Below are 27,628 nucleotides of genomic sequence, written 5' to 3'. Positions count from 1 at the left end.
AGTATTTGAGTGTAAATTTCATCAACAATGAAATTAAATTTTATATCCAAATATGATAAATTCTACATGAGACTCTTAAACTGGAACGAACGGAAATGACAAAACATGACTTTTAAATGGAACGGAGAGAGTACAATATTTAAAAGGGTTATAGTATTATGAATCTATGATTAACTTAAATGTACATAATATTATATCTAAACTGTTGATTTTAGGCGATTGCAGCAAGAATTAAAACAAGAATCACAACACCGGAATTACGTGGTTCGACGTAAAAAGTCTACATCCACGGAAAAGTACTTCTCACTATATTGATTCTTGTCGGAGGTGAAGATTACAGAAACAAGGAAGGAAAACAGTAATGACACTAGACGAAGAAATTGAGAACTCGAGCTCACAAAACGCAGTGTGAATTGATCAACTCTAACACTCTAATCTCCCCCTGGACTGAGTTGCTGATCTCTCTCTCTTTTTCCCTCTTTTCTTCTCTCTGGTTTTAGTTTTTGGGCAAAAATCGAATCAGCTCATTTTGAGCTGCCCCCAATACTTATATCTGAGATCAACGGACCAGATTATAAGATCTAATCCATCGCATCTAGACCGTCCATTTCCAACAGCCCTCAACCAAGCTCAGCTTTGACACTTCCACAGTCAAATCATTTTGTGATCACTTCCTCAACATAAACAAACGATAAAATGTTAATAATAAGATTCAATATCCATTAGTTTTTATATTTTTGCTATGTATAATTTCATATTTCTTTGAATCACATATGGGTGTAAATAAACACTAATTAATTCATCAATCTATTTGAAGTGTGGAGTGTTGAATAAGAAAGTTCATTCACCTTCTGGTGGAAAATGCGGTGGAGACGGCGGTTGGTGAGAGCGGCGCGCCGCTGCAGTGAAAATGGTTCGTGTTATGAGATTTTAAAAGACGATTTTTTCCGCCACTTTAAATGGAAAAAAAAATGAATTCTTTATAGATAAATGCTTTTTAAATATGACACAAATTTTAATAAGGGATATTGGCATCTAATATCACGAAACTTTCAAAAAGTTGGATTTTTCCCACAAACTTTAAAATTGGCAAATAATATCACCAACTTTACCCATGGTTTGTTTTTTCCCACGAATGAAAAAATTCATGTTATTTTAATAGATTGAAGAACAATTTTGGAGGATGTACTTCAACAAAACTATCTTCAAAGATTGAAAAACTTGAAGCTCTCAAAATTGTTGTCGAGAAATTACGAAAAAAAATCTGTATCATAATATTATTTGTGGAAATTTTTTCATTCGTGGGAAAAAACAAACCAGGAGTAAAGTTGTGATATTATTTGTCAATTTTAAAGTTCGTGGGAAAAACCCAACTTTTTGAAAGTTTCGTGATATTAGATGTCAATATCCATTTTAATATATATGACGCGAGTTTTTCAAATACAGATGCATTTTGGAAGCTGATTACATATGAAGAAAACATAACGATTGACATTATTTTTGTATAATCGATTTAATTCAAAACCTTCAATTTTCATATCACATCCTCAAATTAATTTGTTAATGTTAAAGTTTGTGACAATAAATTACTATTGCTAACACAGATTGAGCAGTTCCCCGTCGACATTTACTAAAAAAAATGTTAATAAGTATCATAGCCTAAATAAGAACTACTTATGATCCTAATGTTTGTTCATCTTTGTTCCACAATATTCACGCTTTAATATAGATAATTTGTAAACATAAAATTGCATATTTGCAATTTATCAAAATAGTGGGTGAAAAATCAATAGAATTGTATTTTGAAATAGAAGAAATTAAAAAGGTGAATAAACTATAAATTGATCTACAGAATAGAAAGATTGTCAAAGCCTAAACATGAATGGAATAACTCATTCTACTCCTCATAGGTCATCTTTGTTCCATGATAATATTAGATAATTTGTAAAAAATTATCAAAAGAGATGTTGATATGTTGCACCTATATGTAAAAAATTTACAGTATGAAAAGTGGGTGAAAAGAAAGAGGGAATGACCGAATGAGAAGAAACAAATATTCCACCCAAAAAAAGAGCAAAAGGCTAAAAAAAAATTAGAAATGAAAAGGCAAAAAACTTTCGTATAAATAAAACTGAAGTCTTCTACCCCATTGGAAGGACACAACCTCGCCCTTGTATCTCGCTCGCTCATCCACCTAAGGGTGATTTCACCGGAGGCTCGTATGTCAAGCTACGGGTGATAAATCAGTTACACGTTTATTACGTAATAGATAATGGAAGTAATAAGGCAAGAAAGTTACTCCAATAGATAATAGAACTAATAAGGCAAGAAAAGAAAGCAAGTCCAAATCACATATAAACCCAAGAAAATACTAATGTTATCTTGGCAAAAGAGATACAACCAACATTTCCAATGCATGACACAAGAAGAGATGTCCCTCACCATTCTTGCATTTCATCATCACACATCAAACTACTTTCACAGCTCAAAATGAGCTAACATTCTCCAAGGCAAAATTCTTCAGCGAGAGAAAGCTTGGGGCATACAAGGTCGTACAGATATCATCATTATGATCCTCTCGAGAAAAGAGGTCATGGCAAGATTTAGTCTTGCTGGAGTAGTAGAATAGCTTCTTCTTGTTCCAGTCCATCAAGATATCACCATTTTCAAAAATTTTGATCACGCAAGCATAAAACACCTCATAGAGTTGCCTGAAAACTTCACCGGTGAGAACTTCCCTTGTCCAAGATTTGTCATCTCCATACTCCTTCATCGACCAAATTACAACCACCAGATCATCTGTAACATGGCTCAAACAGAGGCGATCCCTCAAAACAAATGGTGTCATATGACAGTGCGAAGCTATACCAGGAGGACGAGGAGGTATATGAAAGGTGCTAAAAACTTCTGTTTCAAGATCAAGGCAAGAAATCCGTTCAACGAACTCGTTGTTGGCTTTCTCAATTACCCTCCAATGAAGATTTCCATTAAAAAGTAAACCTGCAAGGCTGTGGCCAAACCTCTGCGGGCTGTCAGAGGGAGAGGGAACTTTTCTCCACATTCCGGTGCCAACAGTGTATACTTGGCACTCATTTTTGAACTCATGTTGTGGATTTTCGTACTGCCCATGTAGTGGTTTTTCCAAGAAAATCCTGACCACCTTATATTGGTCGGTAGTTCTGCTTACTCCAAATCCAAAAGTCTCAAATGCAAGCTGATCTCTTGAGGTAGTTTGTCGAGGAGACGGGAGCTTGATATAGTCACGCGTGACTGGATTGCACAGGATGAGATCTCCATGATCGACGCCTCCTTGAAAGATCAAGCCTTTAGCTGAACTATGGATTGGCTCATCAGAGGGGAGTTCGAAGTTGAAGGAGGGCTCCCAATGATACTCCTCGTCAAAGTCTAAGCCAAACTCATCCACAATATCAATGACGTCGTATGACTTTGAGTCCGTTTTAACAGCAAGGCCCGGGATTGCTCTGGAAATATGGGAATTCACAAACTCGGGGGTAGCGAGAAGAGCAAGCCATGGCTTACAAACAAGCTTGCAGGCCATAGCATGTCGAGTGTGGAGCCTTGAGAGGATATCTACTATGATATCCGATGGTAGGGTTCGGAAGAAATCTTCGCCCATTTCGGAATTTAATAACCCCTTGATCACTAACAAAAAAAAAAGAAAACAGAGCAACACCAAATTATTAATCTCATCAAAGTAACACACTTGCAATTGCAATTGACATTTACAACATCAAAATCTAGGTCTCTAAACCCTAATATCACAAATACTGAAACAAACCCTAATATCACAAATACTGAAACAAACCCTAATCCCTAATCCATTCCACAAAATTGAACATGATCCTTGAACCCTAACGCATTCCACAATAATTAATTCACCAAATTTGTAACAGCTAAGACCAAATCTACAACAAGCAGTAGAAAAAAAAGAGTAATTTAAGCATATCAATTTACTGCGAAATCCCGATAACAAAGGCATAAAACGAGCTAAAAACAGAGGGATCGAAAACTGTGGATGTGAAATAAGAAAGCTCAGTGTATAGATTCACCTTCTGATGTGGAGACGGCGGGTGGTGAGAGCGGCGCCGCTGCAGTCGTGTGTGTGCTTGAGCTAAAATGAGTCGAAATGCTATTTTTCGTCATTTGGAAGTAGAAAATGATTTTTTTTAAGTGATTCAAGTAATAATGTGGGTATAAATAACCAAAAAAATTGGTTTTACAAATCAGCACTTGTAGTGTATGTACATTGTATAAGATTCCAAGAATTAAATGCTACAAAACGCGTCACAAAGTCGTATTTAGAGTCAGTTACAAAGTCGTATTTAGAGTTGTTACAAAGTCGTATTTAGAGTTGTCGAGTGGATTGGGCCGAATCAAATAGTACTACAAAAACATGTCACAAAGTCTTATTAATGCAAACTTCAAAGCACCATACATCAATTCTTGACATGAGATATAACTCTCTCATACTTCTCCCCAAGTCTAGAATCCAACGACTCCTGCGAATCGAGAGGGAAGAAGAAGGGATAGAGCTCGTATCGAACGTAGCAGCTGCTGTAGAGCACGCGGCAGCCTCTCCTATCCCCACAGACAGTAGGGAAGTTGCTGACAGCAATGGCCAAACACTGAGCACAGTTGATCTCAGAGAGATCCCTCACACACTGCACCAACGCGTAAAGCCTAACGAAATCCGAGACGTCCCTCTTCCCCCTGCCTAGTCCCCTGCTCGAGGACCTCACCGCCTCCTTGGTGATGTCATCCATCAGCGAGGCCAGCTTCTTGTTGAAGGCCTCGGGATCAGTCACGTTCTGCGTGTTGATCAGGTAGACGCCCGAGACATCAACCTCACCGAAGAATCTATCAGTGCTGTATCGAAGGAAGCAGTAGTCATACCATATCCTTGCATCGGATTGGGTGGGGCAGAGGGATCTGATCTCTTTTGCCGCGGATTGGATGCAGGAGGCGCAGTCGCTGCTGCTGACGTCGCCTCTGCATTGGGCGAGGCCGTGGACCCCGCCGGAGGAGGTGGCAATGAAGCCGTTCTGGATGGTGCCTGAGACTAGCTTTGGGAGTAAGGTGTCAATGTTTCTTGATGTTGTGGTGTTGGCTTTGGTGTTGTCATTGCATGAGCTAGCAGCAGGATCTTGAGATTCTGCTGAGAGGATGTGGAGACAGAGGAGGATTATGAAGAGATTGTGTAAGAGATTCATGGTTGTTTGTTTGGGAGAATCTTGGACTTGGCTTTGGCCTTTTATTGTAGTAGTGTCAAGTGTTTGTGTGTATGCATGCCTATGTGAGCTGATTTTGTTGACTTTTCTCTCAAATCTCATTAAGTGGAGAATGGTATCACTATTCTAGAAAGAGTGGAAGTCAATGCAAACTAATTTATGACAAGCACCTTTCTATTATTGAAAGTTTCCACTTGTATCTTCCAATTGTAGGATTGTGCATGAGCCACAAAAGGTGGGATTTTTATGTAAATGAATTCTTGATTTCTTATGAATAGTTAACATGGTCATGACTGTTTTAATTGGTTTTTGTCATCACACCACATTCTAGTCATTAGCAAACCATCAAGACAAGATTTATGTTATGTTTTGTTTGGTTTAGTGTTTATTTCAGTTTTTCAGATAAAATAAAGGTTCGTATTATGACACGTGGCAGGGGCATTCCATGTGTCTACCAATATGTATATCCTCTTTGCTTGCTTTCATTTTTCTTGTGTCAGAGCATCCGCATCGCGTCTCGATGCGGGCTCTATCTCGTCTCGAAGAGACGGGACCGCATCGAGACGGCGATGCGGCCTCCATCTCGTCTCGACGAGACGGGACATGTCGTCGCGTGTCGCGCGCGGAAGAGACCGGCCTCGAGACAGCTCGCCACGCGCCTTGGCGTCGTGGCGTGCTCCGATTCGTGCGTGACGCCCACTCGCCGGCCTGCGAGTGGGCGTCGTTTATATCCGTTTAAAATGTTTTTTTTTGTTTTTTTTTAAATCAGGAAAATTCGAAAATAAAATAAATTAAAATATTGTAATTTTTATTTTTTGTATTTTTCAATATTGTAATAAAAATAAAAAATTATAAAATTAAAATTAAAATTAAAAATACTCCATAGGATTTCAATTATGTATTTTTCGTATTTTCGGATGTTGTAATTTTTGTGGTTTTTAATTATTTAATGAATTATTAGTATTAATTTAATATTTCAATGAAATATTAATTGAATTTGTTAGAAATAAAAAAAATGAGTAGTTAAGGGATGAGATGGTTAAGAGATGGAGGGATCAGGTGTTGTCTCTTCGTTAAGAGATGAGGTGAAAAGTACAATTGGACTCATGAATAGTGAAGAGATGAGATGATTAAAAGACGAATAAGAGACAGAGATGCGGATGACCTTAAGCTTTTTTCTACCCCTTCAATAGATCCTATTTATTTCTCTAAAGATTTTCCTTTCTTGTGTGTATTATTGAATTTTGGCATTGGCATTGACATAGATTAGATTTAATTGTTGATGTAATGGGTGTGTGCATCATTGCGTAGACCATGACTAAGAAATTATTGGTCCAATTTGTGACAACACTACGACAACATACTGATTCAAGCTTCGAGAAGATCTTTGACGAAAAAAGTGTAGCTATTGAAAAATACTCCCTCCATCCCTCGCTAAGAGTCACACTTTAACCGGACACGAGTTTTAAGAAATATAAAGAAAAATTGATTGAAAAATTAGTGGAATGTGGAACCCACTTTTTTATATTGGTTTTAAAATAAAATGGGAGTGAAGTGAGTTAGTGAAATGTGGGACCTACTTACCATTTATGATAAAAATGAAGTGTGACTCTTAATTGGAGACAGATCGAAATGGAAAAGTGTGACTCTTAATCGGGGACGGAGGGAGTAGCTTATATTTACATTATAATTTATAGGAGTACTTACTTATACTTCATTTTTATCAGCATAAAGTGTCATGCAATAATATAATATTTGTAGCATATATGTGTTTTTAACTTTACCTTGACATACAACAACAAGAGTAAAACTCAAAATCTAAATTATTGTTTAGGACAAAGCAAGCAGATCAAAAGAACAGCGTCGAAAGGAGACCATATTTCACCAAACGTAGCATCTAATACCGACCGATCAAAACAAAGTCTTCATCTTCCAAGACCCGGACGTCTTTCTCTCCAACGAAATTCTCTCTCCCGAGTTCCTTGACTATGTTCACAAACTCGACCCTCTTGGCTAGAGGAAGGGGCACGTAGGGCAACCGGAAAACAGGTCTCACGACCCCGAGCTGTGCTAGGGCTGTGTTCACACCAATTGGGTTCGGCTCACGGAAAAGCCACTGGATAAGAGGCAACAGTTTTGCATTTAAAGTTGGATTCTTACCTCCAAACATGAGTTCTCTCATCAGACGTGGCACCAGATTGCTTGTAACTGAAATTACTCCAGTGGCACTGTAATCCCATCTCGAGTCGTGGCATTCATCGTCGTTCCCACTCCAGACGACTATGCCATTGCTCGTATACTGCTCCACCCGATCATTCCCAACACACTCCTTGATGCCTGCCAAGTTGGTGCTCTGTGCAACGGTGTGAACCACACGTGGTGGAATGTCTTGGCCTGTCCGTGAGGGTACGTTATAGATGATTGTAGGGCCCATGGGAAGCACGCTGTCGAAGTGAGAGACCAAACCCTCCAAGGAGGTTTTTCCGTAGTAAGGATTAATGTGGAGTGCGGCATGCATACCAACAGCAAAGCCTTGTTCAGTGGCGTGGATGGCTTCTCGTGTTGAGTTACTCCCGGTGTTACCAATGACTTTAACGGAACTGCCAAAGCAGTTGACTGTGTGGCCAATGAGCATAATGTGCTCGTCCCAGCTCATCAATTGGCCTTCACCAGTGGTGCCACCAACAATCACCCCCTCGACACCATCTTCGATTTGCATGTGCACCAAGGCATCATATGCCTCCAGGTCGAATCTTCCATCCGGGAGATAAGGTGTCTTGATTGCTGTAATCAATCTGAGCGATTTTATGTCATCGACATTAGTCCTGCAAACAGTAGCTTCACATTACATAAGCTGGTTCCTTTGGATATGGAATAACATATAGGAGCAACATCTTTCCTATGCATACATTCCTTCCACCCTTTGCACCACCAAATTACGAACTTGAACTTTCTAGAGATATTACCAATGATGAATTTTCAAGATTATCATTTCAAATCCATGTCATATTCAACATTATGAAAACATTTTTCTATGACTTCTTATATAAAACCACTTTCTTGTGCTAGTTTCAATTCAATTTTACTGAGATTCTGTATTTTAAACCTCACATCATAGATAGTAGAAGTGGTAAATCAAACTTCCTAATGCCAATAAGCACAAGGACATCACAAGGGTATGAGAAATCCAACAGATGCAAGCTTTTGTTCATACTATTATTAATGATAATGAGAAAACTCAACATTCACCATAACTAATCAAACTCTTTTCCATAGATATTCGAAAAAACATAATCAATGACAAACTGACAGAAAATATATTCAGCAAAACAGGAAACAAAATGCAGACAACAAATGGTTGGAGATAAGTCAGCATCTTTCCCTCACATGCTGTTTTCATGCACATGGACAAGTGAATAAGTGAGCACTATTGTACTATCATCATCATCATCATCACAGCAACTTGAATGGTTTCCATAGCTCACTTTTGCTACCACTAAAACATAATCATCTATCCAACAATTGGTTGAATTATATGCTTTGCTAACATGATACTCTTTTACTGGAACTAGGTTATCAATTGCTAACAGGAAATCAAGAGCAAAAAAATCACTCACTATGATCAAATTGATCGCGCAATTACCTGTTTTTAACTTCGTTGCTGCGCATCGGAAGATGAAAATTGGGAACCACAGCTGCTCTAGGTGATCTCCATTTTGGAAGCACTCCTGCATCATAGCAGCGAAAACTGGCATCAGTCGTTAAATAACTTTGATTTATTAGATCAAGAAGAAAATCAATCATTCCTCAATCAAATTTCCGCCTAATTTATGAACATGAAAGTAAGAGATTCCGAAGAAGAAAATCTAAAACAGCTGAAATTCGAGTCCAATATCTGCAAAAATCAATGGTAATTTACCTCGATGAGTAGATTTGAGAGAGAAACATCCGATCACCGACGCCATGGCACGGGAAATCGACGAATTATAACAGAGATGGCAGAGATGAGCTTGTGGCTGAGCTAAATCACGTAATTCTCCGGCAAAGAGTGATGCTTCGACGGCGGGAGCTCAGACGCATCAGAATATGTTCAGCTCCTGATGACGGAGGTCGAGACCGGAGCGCCGGAGGATGGAAAAATGGAGTAGGGCGGCGGCGGCGATGTGTGGAAGAGGTTTAAAAACCCTCAATTCCACGGCGGAGGTGTTCCACGTTACACGTGTCAAACGCGATATAAAGATTTGGGCTTATTAGTCAAAGCCCAATGAAATGGTGTAAATCTTTGGGCTTATTAGTAAAAGCCCAAAAGGAATAAATAATGAAATTTTGTCCTGATTTATTTTATATTTTGATTTATGAAGTTTTTAACATTCTTAATTGTTTTATGATAAATTTTTGGAGGCGAATCTAATGCCAAATTTGTGTATACATGTAATGTAAATAAATAAAGACAATGTATTAATTTGATGGCGTGAACGACTAAACAACATCGTTTTACTAAGAAACGAAAAATAATAGTAAAAAAATTATCAATTGGGGTGATTGAATTCTTTTTGAAAAATTTGTGATTTATTATTCAAATTTTGAAAACTATGGCACAAGCTCAACAATAACTTATTATTGATTTTTTAAAACAAAACTAAAAATGAAACTTTGTTTTCATAAAAAATTTAAGTGATTTGCATGTACCAAATTTAAGTAGGAGTATCAATTTATTTGTTTTACAACATTGATAAAAATATATAAGAATGATAATAGTTGCTGAAAATGTAGGTGTGAGCAAAAATTTTTTTCTTTTTTTTTTGTGTTCCTTTTATTTCTATTTTTTTTTATAATTTTACTTATGACTTTTGATTTGCAATTGTGATTACGACTTTCAAATTCCAAATATTGTGATGCCTAAACTAAAAATGTGTTAGTATGAACCCAAAATTGAGCACGAAATCATTATTATATGCAACCACTCCAATATTAATTATAGAAATTGTAGAAATTTATTTTTGCCCATGACTTTAGACTTTCTTCAACCGACCTTTTATAATTATTGGAAGCCTTTTTGGGGTTTCATCGATCTAAAATCAAAAGTTACATGTTACCTGTAAAGCAAAAAAAGAATATATCTAGAAAATGATTGAAACCAGAATCTTTGGCGAGTTATTAAATTCAAACTTGAATTTATTTGTCATAATTCATGAAAATGATGAAATGGAAGTTTGAAATTTTGATATGTTCAGCATAATATAAAAGTACATATTCATTATAGAAGGTCAATGATATTGATTATTATAATAATAGCATGTAATCCTTTCTTTTATAGTATGTTCTCGCTCGGTCCCAGATTTAAATCTTATTTTAATCTGATACAGATTTTAAAAAACGTTAATAAAAATTAGGTGGAATACGAGTCACACCTATTCTTTCTCTACACTAGTCTATCGTGCCAAAATAAGTTAATCCTGATCATTTTTTCGGCGAAGCTACAATTTCTAATATTTCAAAGTGCATCCATCACCAGAAACTCGCAACATCTACCCTGAAAGACTTGAAATAAAAAATAAAAATAAAAATAAATCAATCTCTCATCAGTCTTAATTAAAATGACTCTGTTTTTTTATATTTCATTAAAAATTGACACCATTTTAAAACCAAAACATTAGTTACATCTTAACTTATAAGTTTCAAAATTCAAATTTAAAAAATATTTGAAATCAATTTAGGTGGAATTAAATAATTAGAGCCGCGAGTCGCGCGAGGATGTATGCAAAAATTCTACTCTTGTCGACCACTCCTTTCCCTCTCTTCAAAACACACACACACACACTCTCTCTCTCTCTCTCACTTAATAAATCACACACAGTCAAGCGAATCCGGCGGCGGCAATGGCGGAGGAAGGCGGCGGCGAGGAGTACCTCTTCAAGATAGTCGTGATCGGCGATTCAGCCGTGGGGAAATCCAACCTTCTCTCGCGCTTCGCCAGGGACGAGTTCGACCACAACTCCAAAGCCACCATAGGAGTCGAGTTCCAGACGCAGGTGGTCCAGGTCGACGGCAAGGAGGTCAAGGCGCAGGTCTGGGACACCGCCGGCCAGGAGCGCTTCCGCGCCGTCACCTCCGCCTACTACCGCGGCGCCGTCGGCGCGCTCATTGTCTACGATATCACCAGGAAGACCACTTTCGAGAGCACCAAACGCTGGCTCGATGAGCTCAATAGTATGCTCTCTCTCTCTCTCTCTCTTCTCCTTCTTCTTCGCGTTTGTTGACTTCGGATTTGTTAATTTTTTTTATTTGCTGCATATTTCTGATTTTTGGGGGAATTGTGATTTATGGAGCTATTGATTAGGTTTTGATTTTGCTTGTGCAAATTTGAGTTGCTAATGCTCTAATTTTTTCAATTTGTCTCCACATTTCATGTGATTGTGTTATCTCTCTGTTTGTGCGTGTGTTTTCTGTTGCTTTGGGTTAATCTGCGTGTTCTTGGATTCAATGTGCAGATGTAGGTTTGCTAGGGCTGAATTTGTCTCTGCATTTGTCGTTTATGCTTCTCTCTCTCATTTGCTTGATTTTTGTATGTTGTAATTTGATATAATTGATTCAGGTAGATGAGTCTAGGATTGAAAATTGAATGACTGCTTATTTGAATTGCATTTATCTTATTTATGCTTGCAGTAAGTTATGCTTAGGGTTAGATGTATGAATGCAGAAAGGGGGATTTCTCCGAAAATGACTAAAACGCGATCAACAGAATCATTTTTCATGGCATTGCTTTAATTGGCTCAATGATCACAAGGAAATAGTAAGATGGAAGAGAAATTTATTTATCAGAGGAAGTTCTTGCCTGATTTTAGGACAATTTTGATGCATTATGCCTAAGAACGAAATAAATTCCCGATTTAGTAGCAATGGACAGATAATCTTGTTTGCTTGAAGCCAGTGTGTGTGCCTGACTACATTATAGTTGGAACAATATATTCACCTACCTGTCATGATAAATGTTAGTTATGATAGGCGACTTTGATTTGTTTGTAATACCATTAATACAACTGGTTGGTAGATATAAGTTTGTATGGGCTATTAAATCCTTACCTAAAAGCTATAAACGACATTTACGTCTGAGTTTGGTGAAGACACTGACTTGGAAAGCATAACTACAAGGCTTGTAAAGCGGGTAGGGGTTGCATACAAAACATATATAGTGGCTCTGTTTAGTGATTTGGCTTGTAATTTTCATATAAAACGAGTGAAACTGGGTGTATATGGAGGTTGGATTTAAGATCGAGACGTGCTACTCTTTCAACTCATTGCTGGCTTTATACTCTGCTACCTTTAACTGCTTTAAGAATCATATTCTCAAGAAATGCTCCTATAGTTCTGCACTTATGCCAAGTACTTTTTCAATTATCATCAATCAAGCATGTAGTGTTCTGATAGAGACTTGAATCGGAGCATTTTGAGCTTGATTATAACTAGTAACTACTGTCTCAAGAAGGGCATTTGAGATATGAGTGTGTGATGATGATTCGTTGTTGTTTGCAGGCTTAAGGATCGAATATTAGCTTATTAGGGAGCGTTAACATCTGATGATAGGATAGATAGATGAAGTATGAGATTTCGTATTTGAATTATAAGATAGTCAAACAAGTTCAAAATTATTTGATCCGTCAAAGTAAATTCTGGATTAACTTGGATTATTCTCTCACTCAAAGTAATTCCCCCTTCGGAAACTTGATTCGAGATTCTATTGTTATGACAAGGATAGAACCATGCTTGCTTTAAACTTGACCTCCACACTAGTCCCATTTATGCACGGTTGCAATCATTTAGCTGTTTTTTGACCTTTACTACAACGATGTGCAGCTCACTGTGACACTGCGGTGGCAAGGATGCTTGTGGGGAACAAGTGCGATTTGGATGACATCAGGGAGGTGAGTGTGGAGGAGGGGAAGAGCCTCGCTGAAGAAGAAGGCTTGTTCTTCATAGAGACCTCAGCCCTCGACGCCACCAATGTGATGAAGGCGTTTGAGATCGTCATACACGAGATCTATGACAAGGTTAGCCGCAAGATACTCAGCTCAGACTCGTACAAGGCCGACCTCTCGGTTAACCGGGTCAGCCTGGCCAACGGGGTTGACTTGTCAAAGCAGAACAGCGGCGTGATGTCTTGCTGCTCGAGATGAGCTCCAGTATGTTCCTCTTACCCGGATCTCTTTCTTCTTTCTGTCTCCCTCTTGAGCTGCTTCTTGCATTATTATTTTTATTTTCAATTATATGCTGTCGTGAAACATGGAAATGAAGTTTATTTATGTTTATGAAATAATCATATGATGGATTTGTCCTACATTGTTTGGAAGTTAGTTTTCTTACACACACTCTCTCTCTCTCTCCAACCCACAAGTTTTTACTATGAAATGCTCCATTTGTTCATAAAATAATGTCTCATTTTGTAATTCCGGGACATGAGTAATCCAAGGGTTAATGTTAGTATGTTATGGTTTTCGAAATCGGAAGTTAGTTTCAACTTTCAACTACATGAAGAAAAAGTTTCCCTCTGTAGTGATAGTATTTTGCAAGTCAAGTTTTTGTTATGAAAGTCATTATTTGTAATCATACAAAATTTCTTGTTAAAAAAATGAGTTATTTAACTGAGCAAGATAATCAAGTCATATAAATAAATATATATGTAAATATAAAACCAATCATTTTAGCTTGATTAACTGAACATTTAATTATATTCAACTTTACTATTTTGAGTATACTCAACGTTTAGATTCAAATTTACACAGGGTTGAGACACCTTTGACTAGATTGGTAAATAGTAGTACTAGGAATCAAAAGACTATATTGGTAAAATATGCGACCGGCACATTATCATGTATTCAGGTTGCATGTCCAGTCAATGATAAAAATAGAAAAAAAAAAAGAAAGAAAGATATATGCAATAATAGTTAGATATCCATATATACGGGCTATTAATTTTACCTATATTTACAAAGAGTGATTGCTACTTGCTAGGAGTAGTAACAAATTATACTTCCACATCTATTGAAAAGTATAAACAATTGATTCGATATGAATTTTAAAGTTAATTATTAAAATAAGAAAGAAAAGAGAATGAAAGGGTGGTGTAGATATTGTTAGCGGATAATGAGTTCGACATCATTTTGGTTCTGTAGTGTAATAATATAAATTGTAAATAAAATGAGTGTGTTGAATATTCTAAAATTAAAAAGTTTATACTTTTCAAGGACAGTTTAATAAGAAAATAATTCATATTTTTCAGGGACGGAAGATGCATAAAATTCTCTTTAGTAACAACTCTTGGATTCAAATTTGTCCGGGCGTCTATATTTATTCCTCTTGTATAAGACATCCACAACGTTGTTTCTAAATCATCTCTTATCCATCTCTTATCCATCTCATGCCTCAGTATTCATGGGTCCCACAAAACTTTTTATTTCATCTCTTATTTAAGAGACAACTTCTCCAAAATTTCATCTCTTATCCATCTCTTCCATTCACTATTCATGGATCTCGCCCCACTATTTCATTTTCTATTTTAATTTATTTATTATAAAATTTAATAAATTATTTTTTAATTTAATTAAAATATGAGATTCATTAAAAAAATAAAATATTCACAAATAAATTAATTTTAAGTAAAATTTTAAATTTTATTCAAATGAATAATTATGATATTATAGTTTTATTTCTTTTAAAAAATTTATTTGAAAATAGATTTTTTAAAATAAAAATTAATTTCTTTATAATCAAAAACTAATTTTTTATAATTAAAAATTATATTTTTAATAAAATCTATTTTCAAAATAGTTTTTTTAATTGGAAAAAGAAGTCCACTGGGCAGAGGGGGGCGAGTGGGCTTCACCGCTCTTTAGGAATGCGCCCTGTGACATGAAGGAGACTCCACGGGATGAGACATGATAGAATATCTGCAACGCCAACTCGCCGTTGTCTCGTCCTAGTGAGACGAGCTCGAGACAACGATGAGCTACGTTGTGGATGCTTTATAGCCATGACCATGATCGCTTTATGTGATGACGTAGTAGTAATAGTAGTACTCCATTGGTTCAAATACACATTTTGCATGCAGTTTTCATAAATATATGAGCACCCAACTAAAAAATACTCCGAAATAGTAGTAAACAAGTATCGAGAGATAGATCGTTCAAATAAAGATCTATTTGCATTATTGATCATATTTTTACTATTCCATTCGTTCATAACAATTACTATATTTACACTGAATGATTGTGAACTACACATATTTATGTAAACTGAATAATGTTTCAAAAATAGAGAAAAAGAATTAAAATAAAGAGACTCATCTTATTATAGAGATAAATTGATGTAAATACACAAAGATTAATTTTGGTAGTGAATCAAAAAAAAAAACTATTTTTCATAAATGGGAAAATATTACATTTGTCCCATTTTAGTTGAATCGTTTTTTAATATAAGATTTATTAACAATAAAGTAGTAAAGAATATAAAATTACAGATATTAAATGTGTGAAATATTTTTTAACATAAAGGAAATGACTTTTGAACATCACACCTTTTTTGGTATATAAATATAATGTCATATATCTACTTTTAGAAAAAAAGTAAATCATAATTAATATATTTAACTAACTTTCTTTCTTTAGGATAGTATATTTAATTATTTTTGCTTTCTTTATTTAACACTAAACAACACACTGGAGTATATAATAAAAGATCAATTCTAAAAAAATCATTAAATTTGGTCAATTTCTTATTATTTCCATAACTTTTAATAATAACCAATTGTTCGTAAATTCAACACTTTCTCAATTGTTCCATAATGAAAATTCCGACGTTAAAAGTATCTTTTGACGTGGCTATACATGTGTAAAAATTAAAGACGTTGCCGACAAAATGTAACAAACGTGTCACATTTTAATTTATAAAATCAAAGACGTGGATTCGATTCGACAAGGTGTATTTTCCGCCTGCCATATCAAATTTAATTTTTCCAAATCTAAGGTCAAAGGACAATTTTAGAAAATGTCAAATCGGCTAATTTCAAAAATTGTGAAAATGACCAGAAATTGACTGCAATAAATGATTTTTCCCACTAAATTGCACGCATAATATGTCATTATATCTCAGTAATTTCCAACTCAAACATTTTTCACCGTTAAAGTCGCAAATATTTGTTACTGAAAATAAATAACCCCTCCGTCCCAGATTAAGAATCACACTTTGATCGGACACGAGTTTTAAGAAATATAAAGAAAAGTCAGTTGAAAAATATAGTGGAATGTGAGACCCATTTTTTATATTAGTTTTTGTAATAAAATGCGAGTGAACTGAGTTAGTGGAATGTGAGACCCACTTACTATTTATGGTAAAAAATAAAGTGCAACTCTTAGTTGGGGATGGACCGAAATTGAGTAATTACTACTCCTAATAAATATAGTCAAAATCTAGCAAAATCTATGGCTAATTAAAGTAGTCCTTAATTTACCAAAAGCAAAATCATTAACTTAAATACACAGATTCCTAATCATAATCATTAATTAGTATAATTAAATTTTCTCTTTTCACTCTATTTAAATAAAGAATAAAATCACAATCTTTTTCTCTTCAAATCTCTCTCTCTCTGTTTCTGAGCTTCACTAAAATGGCGTCGCCACCTCTGCTCACGGCGCTTCTCCTCCTCTTCACGGCGTCGCTAATTGAGCCCTCCCAATCACAATCCGCCACGTGCACGAAGCAATCCTTCACCAGCAACAAGCGCTACGCCTTCTGCAACGACCTCCCCTCCCTCAACTCCTTCCTCCACTGGGACTTCGATTCCGCCCAATCCACGCTCTCCCTGGCCTTCACCGCGGCGCCTCCGAAGCCCGACGGCTGGGTGTCCTGGGCGCTCAACCCCACCGCCACCGGCATGGCGGGCTCGCAGGCGCTCGTCGCCTTCAAGCAGGCCGACGGCGCGATGGCGGTGAAGACCTACAACATCACCTCCTACGCGCCGCTGAGGGAGTCGAAGGTGTGGTTCGACGTGAAGGACTCCTCCGCGGAGGCCTCGGCTGGAGGCGCGATCACGCTGTTCGCCACCGTGGTGCTGCCGGAGAAGGGGAGGACGGTGCTCAACCACGTCTGGCAGGTCGGGGGATCCGTCGTCGGCGGCGTTCCGGCGAAGCACGAGTTTCAGCCGGCGAATTTGAACGCGAAGGGGAGCCTTGATTTGCTGAAAGGGCACAGCAGCGCTTCCAACGACGGCGATTCCAAATTGAAGAAGAGGAATGTGAGTTCTTTTTCTGGTGAATTTCGTTTGAATCATGAGAAATTGCATTGTGATTTAGTAGAATTAGATGTTCAGGTAGTTTGGCATGTGCTTGATTTTGAAATTTTGAACATCGTTGGTTTCTGGCGATTGAATCGACGAATTAGGTTAAATGTAGGTAGAATTAGGGCTTCATTGATTTGGGGGAAATGCTGGAGATACAGAAGTAGTTTGGTATATGTTTGGTTTTTGGTTTCCAGTGATGGAATTGACAGATTAGGTTGAATGTAGGTAGAATTAGGGATTTATTGATTTGGGGAAATGTTGGAGATGAAGATGACTGACTTAAATTGTGTGTTTGTGACAATGGGATGCAGATTCATGGAGTGCTGAATGTGGTGAGCTGGGGGATTATGTTCCCGACTGGGATCGTCATGGCGCGATACTTGAGGGTGTTTCCGTCGGCTGATCCAGCGTGGTTTTACCTGCACGTCTCGTGCCAGGTCTCTGCCTACGCCATTGGAGTTGCTGGCTGGGGAACTGGCCTTAAACTCGGGAGCGAGTCCAAGTCCATTACCTATTCAGTCCATCGCAACATTGGGATCACGCTCTTCGTATTTGCAACCCTGCAGGTAGTTTCTTATTCAGCAAGAATTTATTGCTATCTCTGTTTTTTTGATTTACGGAATGCATAATTTACGAAGAATGTGTGTGTTTCTGTCACTTTCTGGATGTGTTATGTCGCGTTTGAACTGTATCTTTCGCCATGATGCTGAGTTTTGCTCGTTTGGCGTTATGTAGGTGTTTGCATTGCTTCTGAGGCCCAAGAAGGACCATAAATATCGTGTATACTGGAACGTCTACCATCACGGAGTAGGATATTCAGTTGCGGTTCTGGGCATCATCAACGTGTTCAAAGGCCTCGCCATATTGCAGCCTGACCCCAAGTGGAAGCGCGCATACATTATTGTGATTGCGATTCTTGGAGGCATTGCCTTGTTGTTGGAGGCCATCACTTGGGTCGTCGTGTTGAAGAGGAAAAAGGCCGGAAAATCTTCCAACTCGTACGACGGATACAACAACGGACACTCTAGGCAAGAACCTTGATCATTTTGTGCCATTTTGTTGCCTATCTATATACTACCTATTTATTTCACTTTCTTCATTGAATTTGTGACATTTTCACATGTACAATGTAGTTTTTGTAGTAGTTAGTATGGCATACAACCTATAGATACAAAAGGCTTCATTAATTCAAGTATCTAAGTTGGTGTTTGTTGCAACTATAATATGTGATCCCTCCATTAGAATAATGCTCCATTGATCAACAAACAAGGCATATGATTCTTACTTGCACATGGGTTGCCTTTGATCTTGGGCCCATCTCCTCCCTCGATTCCTTCGTATCGAGCCTTCATAATTTCATACGGAGTATTTTATTTCATCAGTTGATACAAGATTCAAATAAAACACATGATTCTTACATACGAAAACGGATTGGACATGGGAAAGTGGACACCTTGATTGATCTAGGGCTCATTTTCTCCGATTCATCTGTACCTATACTTTTAATCCTATATTTTATTACATCATTGCACACGAGAATAGCTAGCTTTCAATAAAGCAAACGATTCTTGCTTATAACGGGTTACCCACGAACAACCTCGATCTAGTATTCCTTTGCATCCCCGACCCCCATCGGAGGTGTAGCAAGTTTACTTGTATGGGCATACAAGAAGAAAGTTAAAAGATGGTATGATTTGAGGTGTTTGGTCCATATTAATTTTATCATCTTTTAACTTTGGTCACTCACCACTAAATGCTTTCACTTTCACTATTCTCACGCTTGTCTTCATCCTATTTTTGAACTATATTTCAAAAGGACAGTTGTTACATAGTCTTTTCAACATGTTAAACACATTATAGAAATTGTTGCTAGTACATGCTCATTTATCTTGGATTTTTATGTGATACTTCAATTTATTTGATTGACATTTTGAAAATAATTTCGTGTCCATTATGAATATAGTAGTAGTAGTAGTTATAGTAGTGTTACATCAATTGTCATATTCAATAGCTACTAGTAAGTACTAGTAGTAAAAAAAATAATACTCCACTAGTATAGTAAAAAAAATAATACTCCAATAGTATATATAAAAGGGAAAGTGAGTCATATTCAAATGATTTTGATATTGCTAGAAAATTTATTAAATCTTATTAAAGAAATTCTTGTTTGAGTGCTTTAGCCAAAAGGGGATTGAGAATCTCGTGAAATTGAGGTACCATAATATTAAAAATAAACGTGTCCTCTCTTTTAAGTGACAAAGTAATTTAAATTCATTAGATGTCCCCTATGTAGCTTTAAATAAAATTAGTGAGAGAAACATAATTTAAACATTTCAAAAAAAGAAACAGAGGTTCTTTTAGAAAAAAGAGAAAATGAATTAATATCAAACCGTGTCTTTAAATCTTATTTTCAGATAGTATGTTTTTTTGTTTCTTTTTTTGTTAAATTCTTGTAATAGACTATTCCGGTGGGGCTGATGAAATTGATTTGATACTTCTATGGTCGATCTCAAGATTTTTAATGCTAATGACTTTATTGATACAGTACATGAAGATAAATAAGTACATTAAAGATTAATTTTTGAGAACATATTACTCCATGAAACAGTTTCTATCAATGAAAGGGAATTAATTTATATGAAAGTATTAAAATAATAAAATTATTTTTAATTATTATTTAGGAAACAAAAATATAATTGAAGTCCAGGTCGACATAAAATGATGATAATGGAAATCAGAATAATGTATGGATGTAAGGATGATGCAATCGTGACGAAATTTGTGCTCCTATATTGTGATGTACATTGATCCAAAGTCGATTGAGCAAACAAAGTCGATTCGAACTACATTCAAACAAAGTCGATATTAAGATACATTGATCCAAAGTCGATACGAACTTAACTAGACGTTATCGTTTTGTCCAACGTTATCTTCACAACGTGTTTTAATTTATTGATGCGTCAACGCGTAATTTCCCCAAAAAGGAGGAGGGATACTCACCAAAACCTCAAACTTCATGGTTTAATTTTAAGAATTTGAAAATTGTGGAAGAATCACATTTCAACCATTTTTCATAAATTATTTGGCAATTTGCTAAAAAATTAAATTTACTATGGACTATTATTGGATTTTAATGATATTGAACTGGTGATTAACCCTTTATATTCATGCGTAATTTCTAAAGTTAGAAGGAAGTGCTTCTTTATCCGAATATTATAGTACTGCAATATACTCCCTTCGTCCCCGATTAAGAGTCACACTTTGACCTGACACGAGTTTTAAGAAATGTAAAGAAAAGTTGTTACTCCCTCCGTCCCAGATAATTCGTCCTAGTTTTCCATTTCGGTCCGTCCCACATAATTTGTCCCACTTCACTTTTACTATTTTTGGTAGTGGGCCCCATATTCCACTAACTCATTCCTACTCACATCTTATTATAAAACTAATATATAAAGGTAGGACCCGCATTCCACTAACTTTTTCAACCCACTTTTCATTACAATTCTTAAAACTCATGTCCGGTCATCCGGGACGGAGGGAGTATTAAAAATTAGAGGAATATTGGACCCATTTTTTTATATTGGTTTTATGGAGTAATAAAACGTGTGACCTACTTACTATTTACGATAAAAATGGAGTGTGACTCTTAATTGGGGACGGACCGAAATAGAAAAGTGTGACTCTTAATCGGAGACGGAGGGAATATCATTAATAGTTCAACATGCACTCCATAAAATAAAATGAAAAATATTCTTATCCGAATAGTACATGAGATAGTCGCGATGTAATATGGAATATGAATGAAAATTACTTCTAGATGGGATGAAACAAATAGAAATTTGTGAAGAACGCGGTGCATTTGTCTTGATAGGAGGGATGACTGACATCACGAACGAGACATAAGAATCGTCTAATAAGTCGCAGATAGAGTAATTGACGTAATAAACAAGCATAAAAATTCATTTGATAAATCATACAAATTTCTCAATAAATTGAAAACTCTGAAAAAGAAATCAAGAGAGAAAAAGTCATAAAACTCAAAAAAACATTATTCAAATAAAGTCTAAGTTTCTTACATCACAATGAAACCTTTATATAGACTAATATTGCATGAAAGGGGACATATATAAGACTAATTTTTGGGCTCCCAAGGGTATTTCTTCGATCCATCTCGGTATATAGCATCTGTTTTGATGTCGTAAATACATTTACGACCGTTACATGGATAGCTATTTAACATCCAAGTGTTGGTATAAGCATCAAACCCTCTTTTCTTATTACCCCATTCCACGATACAATCGAAGTTTGTCCGAAAAATATTCACACAAAATTTGAAGTTATAGTCTTGACCCGGGACAAGTGTGTGGAATCCGAGATCGTCGTCTCTAGACTTGCAATGCACCACTATATTGTCGGGGGTTCTGTTGATAACGTGAATCTCTTTCTCGTTGTGGCGCAAAAAGCAACCCGCATTGCTCAAAGAGACTAGACACACGACAAAGACTAGAAAGATGAACTGAAGTTTGAACATATTTGTAATTGCATGTACGATCGATGGGATTGATTTGTGTGTTTTATTTTTTTATTGTTTCTACTCCTTTTTATAGCATATATTTGATTGAAATGATTATTGCATTATTGGATTAAAGGAAATTTGTAATTATTTGTTAAAGATTATGACAATTTAATTGAGAAAAGAATTATAGTTATATAAATGAAATGTGATACGACAGAAAGATTTAATTATAATTATAGATCATGTATAGTTGAATATGAACGGCAACATTATAATTTTCAATGACAAAATCAGAAATTTTATTTGAGAAATATATGACTTGCGAAATATTAAAATTTATATTATTCCAGTTTCTTAAAAATATACACTTTGGAAATAGTTTAAGTTTTCATGCGAAATTAAAAAAATACGAGAAAAAAAAATTAGTTAGTGAAAATGTAGGATCCACATGAAATAGTAGTATAATGTGTAGTTAAAAAGTTTCAAATATATCATGTTCACTTTTAATTAACACTCAATATATAATGGCATAACAACGTTAATTTTTCATCGCATTACATTTAAATTGCAGCCTATGTTTGACTAAAATGAATATTGCAATAATAAAATTTAAAAAAAAATTGGAAATTGTACATTTTTGGTAAGAATATGAATAACAATTGAAAATGGATTATAGTCATAAATCAAAATTTGATTCTGGTACAAAGAATGATTGACAAAAGAAATTACACAATACTACAATAGTAATTTATATTCAATTGATTATTTTTGTAAGCGATTCACAATCTTATTGATGGAAACTTGTAGAAATGAATGTTTCTCAATAAAATAAAAATCGTAAAAACTTAAAATTGTAATTATGAATATTAAGATAGGGGCATGTTAGGGTGCCACCACCTCTTAAAATAACACCATACAATCATTCCTAGCCAATCATTTGTACACGTGGACGAATAATAAGCTGCCACGTAGTAAAAAAAAATTTAAAAAAATCTGAAAAAGACGGCCAACAATTTGTTTGTCTTTATCCAGCAATTTTTCTTGTCCAACAATATCCGACACACTATACAGCAATCTATAAATTGCTGTGTAGTGTTTGTAATATTGCTGTGTAGTGTTTGTAATATTGCTGTGTAGTGTTTGTAATATTGCTGTGTAGTGTTTGTAATATTGCTGTGTAGCGTTTATAATATTGATGTATAAGTGGTGTCACGGTGTCACTTTAAGAGGGGTTGTCATTTTAACACAAACCTATCAAGATATAACCATAAACTAAACTAAAATAAAATAAAATATAACCATAAACTGAATATCATTTCACTTTAAACAAATTCAAATAATTTTGTTTCAATTCTTTGTCTACTTTTGCTATTAAAAATCAAGAGCACATGGAAATGGGGCAAAACGTGGGATTTAGTTCCTATAGTTGTGGGCTTCGCTCTAATTTTGTAGGACAATTAGGAATATGACAAATCGAGAAGCACTAAAATCTTGAAGAAAATGTCAAAAGTAGAGTAACAAAATTCAATTCTTTTTACTACTAGTTTATTTTAAGTGGCCCAAATTTCCATTACTTCTCTTTATATTTTTCCAATATAGCACCTGAAAACCTTAAGTTAATGATTAAATTATTGTCGATTTATAACCATTTAAAAAAAGTTTAGCCAAAAAAATTTAGCGATCCTTTTGCTAAAGATGGTGTTTTAATAATTCAGTCATATATTCAAGCGTTGAACTATTAGCAATCCATAAAATAAATACGGAGTTATAGTATTAATCAATCAATTTGAGTTTGATATATATTTTTAAACTCTTTCGATCTTTTTCAGTTTAAAAGATTATACTTATTTCATAGGAGTAGTAATTTTTGAAAGATTATACTCGTGATTGAATATGCATTATGTTGGTTCATGAGATATAATCATACAATTTAATATTAAATGGATAATTATATGATAATAAATCACAACAACCAAGTGACACCTTTGAATATATATTATGTTTGGTAGGACATGATATAGAATATCGCAAATTGATCCTAAATAAATAATCATATGGGGATGAGGAGAAAAAATTCAGTGGTCTCAGATATACCACAGTGGAAAGCATATGTGGTATACCCTACCAATAGTATTTTGACAAATAGATATGCATATTGATCTCATCTACAACTAGAATGACACATAGACACACACAATTCTAGAAATTTCTCACGTGCGTATATAGATATTATAGCTCCATATACACACGTATATGCACATTAATTACCATCCAATAAGTTAACGGCAAAAATTTGATTTGATATGAAATTTCACATCTCATATAATTCATAGAACTATATGTTTTGCACCGTGGTATTCCGAGACCATTGAATTTTTTCTTGGGCATGAGACCCCTCCAACTAAAATAATGAGTCATAACAATTCAACGTCGTCACCATAATAAACAAGCTTATTCGTGTTACTATCATTTTCATGAAAATGAAAATTTATACTGCTACTTAGAAAATGAATTTATATTATCGTGTCTTCTATTGTATTCTTTTGCTTTCAAAAAAATTAAAAACTGTCGTTTACAAAAACTATGAAAACCAGGACGTGTAAAAATAATAATATTGTCAAATAATCCAAATTTAAAATCCAAATATGGAAACCCCAATCACCACACAAATTCCACACAATCCAAATCCAAATCCATTCCCCCAATTTCTCACGCCTCCATTAACCTTACCGCCGGGCGACGGCGCAGGCGCGGCGCCATCCAGCCGTAGCGTGCTCTTCGACGCCAGATTATCCGCCGCGAACGCGTGCTTCGCCGGCACGCCGCCGACGACCGCCGATCCGACCTGCCAGATCTGATTCACCGCCGCGCCGCTCCCCTGCGGAATCGCCAGCGTCGCGAATATCGTGATCGCGCCGCCGCTCGACGACGACTCCGCGCTCTTGCTCAGCACGCCGTAGGAGATCGGCGACTCCGAGATCGGGCCGTAGGAGGTGATGTTGTACGTGTTCACCACCGCAGATCCGTTCGCCGCGGCGAAGGCGACCAGCGATTGCGCGCCGACCATGCCGGTGGAGGTCGGATTGAGTCCCCAGGCGATCCAGCCGCGCGGCGACGCAGGCGCGGCGGTGAAGGCGAGGGAGAGCGTCCGCGCGGCGGCGTCGTAGGTGTAGTGGAGAGAGGCGTTGAGCGTGGGGAGATCGGTGCAATTGGCGTATGTGAGGTTGCGGTGAGAGAATTGATGCGATTCGCAGGTGTGCGAGAGCGCTGGGGAGGAGGAGAGAGCCGCGGCGATGAGAAGGAGGAGGAGAGAGGATGAAATTGAAGCGGCTGCCATTGCTGGTTGTGTGGAGCTCTGTGGAGAAGAGAGATATTTATGGAGGGGTTTATATAGAGGTTTGAGACTCCAATATTAATGATTGTATATTTTGTGCACGCGGGAAAGTTTACATAATTGCAATATTTCTATTTTTTTTTTGAAAGGTAATAATTCATTATTAAGGTAAAATACTATTTCATATTGAAACTTACCCTGTATAATCGCGATAATCTAAATTGGAATGAATAACCAATATTCTCATTAAAATGTTAATTTAATGGCATCTGTTCATGCCATGTGGCAATTGATTAATACTCCGAAATCTAATTATATTAATATAATTTTCGATACCTATAATAAATTAATAATAGTACTAAGTATTTTGTATGACATAGACTGACATTGTGTATCTCATTATACTACTCCTATTATATTGATGTATATGTTGTTTGACACGAAAAATCATTATTGATATTGTTTGTGGCATATGTTGAGCTATTTTTCAAATGGTAAGATTAGGTTGTTAAATTATTTAAACTAAAAAAGATAGTTTTGAGTCATTATCATATTATTATTTATTTAGAATCATTGTAAGATTTTATTTAAAAACAAAATATAATATATGTTCGCTCATGAGAATAATCTTTCATATGAGAAATATCTTGATAATATAGGTGCTAATAGTATTGATATTGTGCATGTCATATTTCGATAATACTCAAGTATGTGACATGTAAGAGCATCCACATCGGTAACAAAAAAGCCATCCGTCTGTTCTTGCCAGCGGCAAGGACGAGCTCGTCCGCCAATGCAGCTTGTCCGTCCTTGCCAGCGGCAGGGCGGTGCTCTTAAATAAGAGCACGTCCGTGCCGCTGAGCAGACTGACGTGGCGGCACGCGATTGGCCAACGGCAATTTGTTTTTTTTTTTAAATTCGAATTTAATTTAAAAAATCATTTTTAAAAATATTTTCTCAATAAATTATATCCGTTTTCTACACACTTTTAATTTATTTTTCAATTTTTTTTACCAAAATTCACATTTTAATTATGTATTTTTATTTTTTACGATTTTAATTATGTAATTTTTATTTTTTAGGATTTAATTATGTAATTTTTATATTTTAATGTATTTTTATATTGTAGAAATACTTTTAGTAATCGAAGTATTTAAATTGAATAATAGAATAGTGAGACCCTTGAGCTTGTCCTTGCGGAAGAGCACGGATGTGGGTGTTGTGCTCTTGCCTAAGGACAAGGAGTAAAAGTGGGTCCAGGCCCACCTCCAGCACGGATGGGGATGCTCTAATAGAGTCCCATTATCCACAAATCCACTCTTAAAGACCGAACCACCGAACCCTACCAAATTAGTCCTTTTAGATCTAGTTTTTTATGGATAAGATACAGAAATTTATAAATTATTTTCGCCTTCATCACGAGCCTATTTTAATTCATCCGAAGGTAAATAAGTCATACTAACATGTTACGAACATTTAAAACCGTTCCAGAATATATTACTTCATTCTAGTAGGTTTTTACTTCATTCCAGTAGGTTTTTACTTCATTCCAGTATGTAAATGTGGTTTCGCCGTCGCGTGCCGTTCTTTCTCTCTACAATATCTATCACCACTGCTATGGCGCTAATATGGTTTAATAAACACATGGAATAATGTAATAAATTATTGGAATAAAGTATGTGTAGAAGCATTTGAAGTCCTACTGGAATGAAATAAAAATCTTATCCAATGAAGTAATAACGTTTCTGAATGAAGTAATAAACTCACTTGAATAAATTGCATTTTTAAATGTTAATCAAGCAAAAACTCACGTCAATGAATTTGAATGAATCATATGTTGAATCATTTCAAAACCTACTGAAAGTAAGTAAAAACATGTTGTAGTTTTAAGGTAATACGTACAGAATGAAGTAATAAACCTATACAATGAAGTAAAATGGGCTTGTAATGAAGCAGGAAAAAATTTTCACAGCAGCACATCTCATAAAAAAAAACTAGATCTGATGGTCCAGATTTAGTCTCTAGTTCGGTATTTAAAATTAGCTCGACATTGTCACAACTCTTTCTAATATTAATACATACTGACAAATCTAATATTGTGTCGGGCATACATACTAATAATATATACATGCATATATTGATATTATGATGCTGATATTACGTGTGAAATATATCGATAAAAATAAATAATGATAAAA

At 35.8% G+C, this 27,628-nt stretch overlaps 4 protein-coding genes, 1 long non-coding RNA gene and 2 pseudogenes across 6 annotated transcripts; 2 read left to right on the top strand and 5 right to left on the bottom strand.

Moving 5' to 3' along the window:
* Positions 1 to 2,295: 2,295 nt before the first annotated feature.
* On the bottom strand, positions 2,296 to 4,220 carry LOC125188630 (F-box protein CPR1-like). The gene is made up of 2 exons (XM_048085596.2): positions 4,071 to 4,220; positions 2,296 to 3,663 (listed from the first exon to the last, which is right to left on the bottom strand). Exons 1-2 carry the CDS (start codon positions 4,162 to 4,164, stop codon positions 2,486 to 2,488), a joined length of 1,272 nt encoding a protein of 423 aa, XP_047941553.1. The 5' UTR covers positions 4,165 to 4,220; the 3' UTR covers positions 2,296 to 2,485.
* A 179-nt stretch (positions 4,221 to 4,399) lies between these two features.
* Positions 4,400 to 5,262, bottom strand: LOC125188632 (cysteine-rich repeat secretory protein 55 pseudogene; annotated as a pseudogene).
* Positions 5,263 to 6,988: 1,726 nt separating this feature from the next.
* On the bottom strand, positions 6,989 to 9,446 carry LOC125188631 (4-hydroxy-tetrahydrodipicolinate synthase, chloroplastic-like). 2 transcript variants are annotated; one of them, XM_048085598.2, is made up of 4 exons: positions 9,169 to 9,446; positions 8,893 to 8,977; positions 7,410 to 8,074; positions 6,989 to 7,325 (listed from the first exon to the last, which is right to left on the bottom strand). In XM_048085598.2, exons 1-4 carry the CDS (start codon positions 9,212 to 9,214, stop codon positions 7,147 to 7,149), a joined length of 975 nt encoding a protein of 324 aa, XP_047941555.1. In that variant the 5' UTR covers positions 9,215 to 9,446; the 3' UTR covers positions 6,989 to 7,146. The 2 variants fall into 2 exon arrangements, with proteins under 2 accessions (XP_047941555.1, XP_047941554.1); XM_048085597.2 differs by having other exon boundaries at positions 6,989 to 8,074; positions 9,169 to 9,444.
* Positions 9,447 to 11,019: 1,573 nt separating this feature from the next.
* On the top strand, positions 11,020 to 13,584 carry LOC125188633 (ras-related protein RABA5b-like). Its single transcript, XM_048085600.2, has 2 exons — positions 11,020 to 11,459; positions 13,104 to 13,584. Exons 1-2 carry the CDS (start codon positions 11,129 to 11,131, stop codon positions 13,421 to 13,423), a joined length of 651 nt encoding a protein of 216 aa, XP_047941557.1. The 5' UTR covers positions 11,020 to 11,128; the 3' UTR covers positions 13,424 to 13,584.
* Positions 13,585 to 16,866: 3,282 nt separating this feature from the next.
* On the top strand, positions 16,867 to 18,797 carry LOC125187019 (cytochrome b561 and DOMON domain-containing protein At3g25290-like). Its single transcript, XM_048083525.2, has 3 exons — positions 16,867 to 17,535; positions 17,892 to 18,146; positions 18,316 to 18,797. The coding sequence occupies exons 1-3, from the start codon at positions 16,909 to 16,911 to the stop codon at positions 18,619 to 18,621; spliced, it is 1,188 nt and encodes a 395-aa protein (XP_047939482.1). The 5' UTR covers positions 16,867 to 16,908; the 3' UTR covers positions 18,622 to 18,797.
* LOC148924200 (uncharacterized) lies at positions 17,891 to 19,237 on the bottom strand. The gene is made up of 2 exons (XR_016130364.1): positions 18,999 to 19,237; positions 17,891 to 18,926 (listed from the first exon to the last, which is right to left on the bottom strand). It is a non-coding gene; the product is annotated as an uncharacterized LOC148924200 (long non-coding RNA).
* A 5,457-nt stretch (positions 19,238 to 24,694) lies between these two features.
* Positions 24,695 to 25,483, bottom strand: LOC125187772 (cytochrome b561 and DOMON domain-containing protein At3g25290 pseudogene; annotated as a pseudogene).
* Positions 25,484 to 27,628: the final 2,145 nt, after the last annotated feature.

The sequence above is a fragment of the Salvia hispanica genome, chromosome 5, assembly GCF_029641045.1.
Source record: "Salvia hispanica isolate PSC_SH4W2 chromosome 5, Shi_PSC_v1, whole genome shotgun sequence".
Taxonomy (NCBI): domain Eukaryota; kingdom Viridiplantae; phylum Streptophyta; class Magnoliopsida; order Lamiales; family Lamiaceae; genus Salvia; species Salvia hispanica.
The sequence above is the reverse complement of the archived record's forward strand: the minus strand, read 5'-3'. Positions and strand labels throughout refer to the sequence as shown.

Bases quoted from the DNA above. Each gene is read 5' to 3' on its own strand.
- LOC125188630 (XM_048085596.2), bottom strand. From the start codon at position 4,164: ATGACGAAAAATAGCATTTCGACTCATTTTAGCTCAAGCACACACACG. The intron at 3,664-4,070 runs GTGAATCTATAC...TTTTTTTGTTAG, and splicing joins CGCCGTCTCCACATCAGAAG to TGATCAAGGGGTTATTAAAT.
- LOC125188631 (XM_048085597.2), bottom strand. From the start codon at position 9,214: ATGGCGTCGGTGATCGGATGTTTCTCTCTCAAATCTACTCATCGAG. The intron at 8,978-9,168 runs GTAAATTACCAT...GCTATGATGCAG, and splicing joins TCTCAAATCTACTCATCGAG to GAGTGCTTCCAAAATGGAGA. The intron at 8,075-8,892 runs GTAATTGCGCGA...TACTGTTTGCAG, and splicing joins AGCAACGAAGTTAAAAACAG to GACTAATGTCGATGACATAA.
- LOC125188633 (XM_048085600.2), top strand. From the start codon at position 11,129: ATGGCGGAGGAAGGCGGCGGCGAGGAGTACCTCTTCAAGATAGTCGTG. The intron at 11,460-13,103 runs GTATGCTCTCTC...AACGATGTGCAG, and splicing joins CTGGCTCGATGAGCTCAATA to CTCACTGTGACACTGCGGTG.
- LOC125187019 (XM_048083525.2), top strand. From the start codon at position 16,909: ATGGCGTCGCCACCTCTGCTCACGGCGCTTCTCCTCCTCTTCACGGCG. The intron at 17,536-17,891 runs GTGAGTTCTTTT...AATGGGATGCAG, and splicing joins CCAAATTGAAGAAGAGGAAT to ATTCATGGAGTGCTGAATGT. The intron at 18,147-18,315 runs GTAGTTTCTTAT...GGCGTTATGTAG, and splicing joins TCGTATTTGCAACCCTGCAG to GTGTTTGCATTGCTTCTGAG.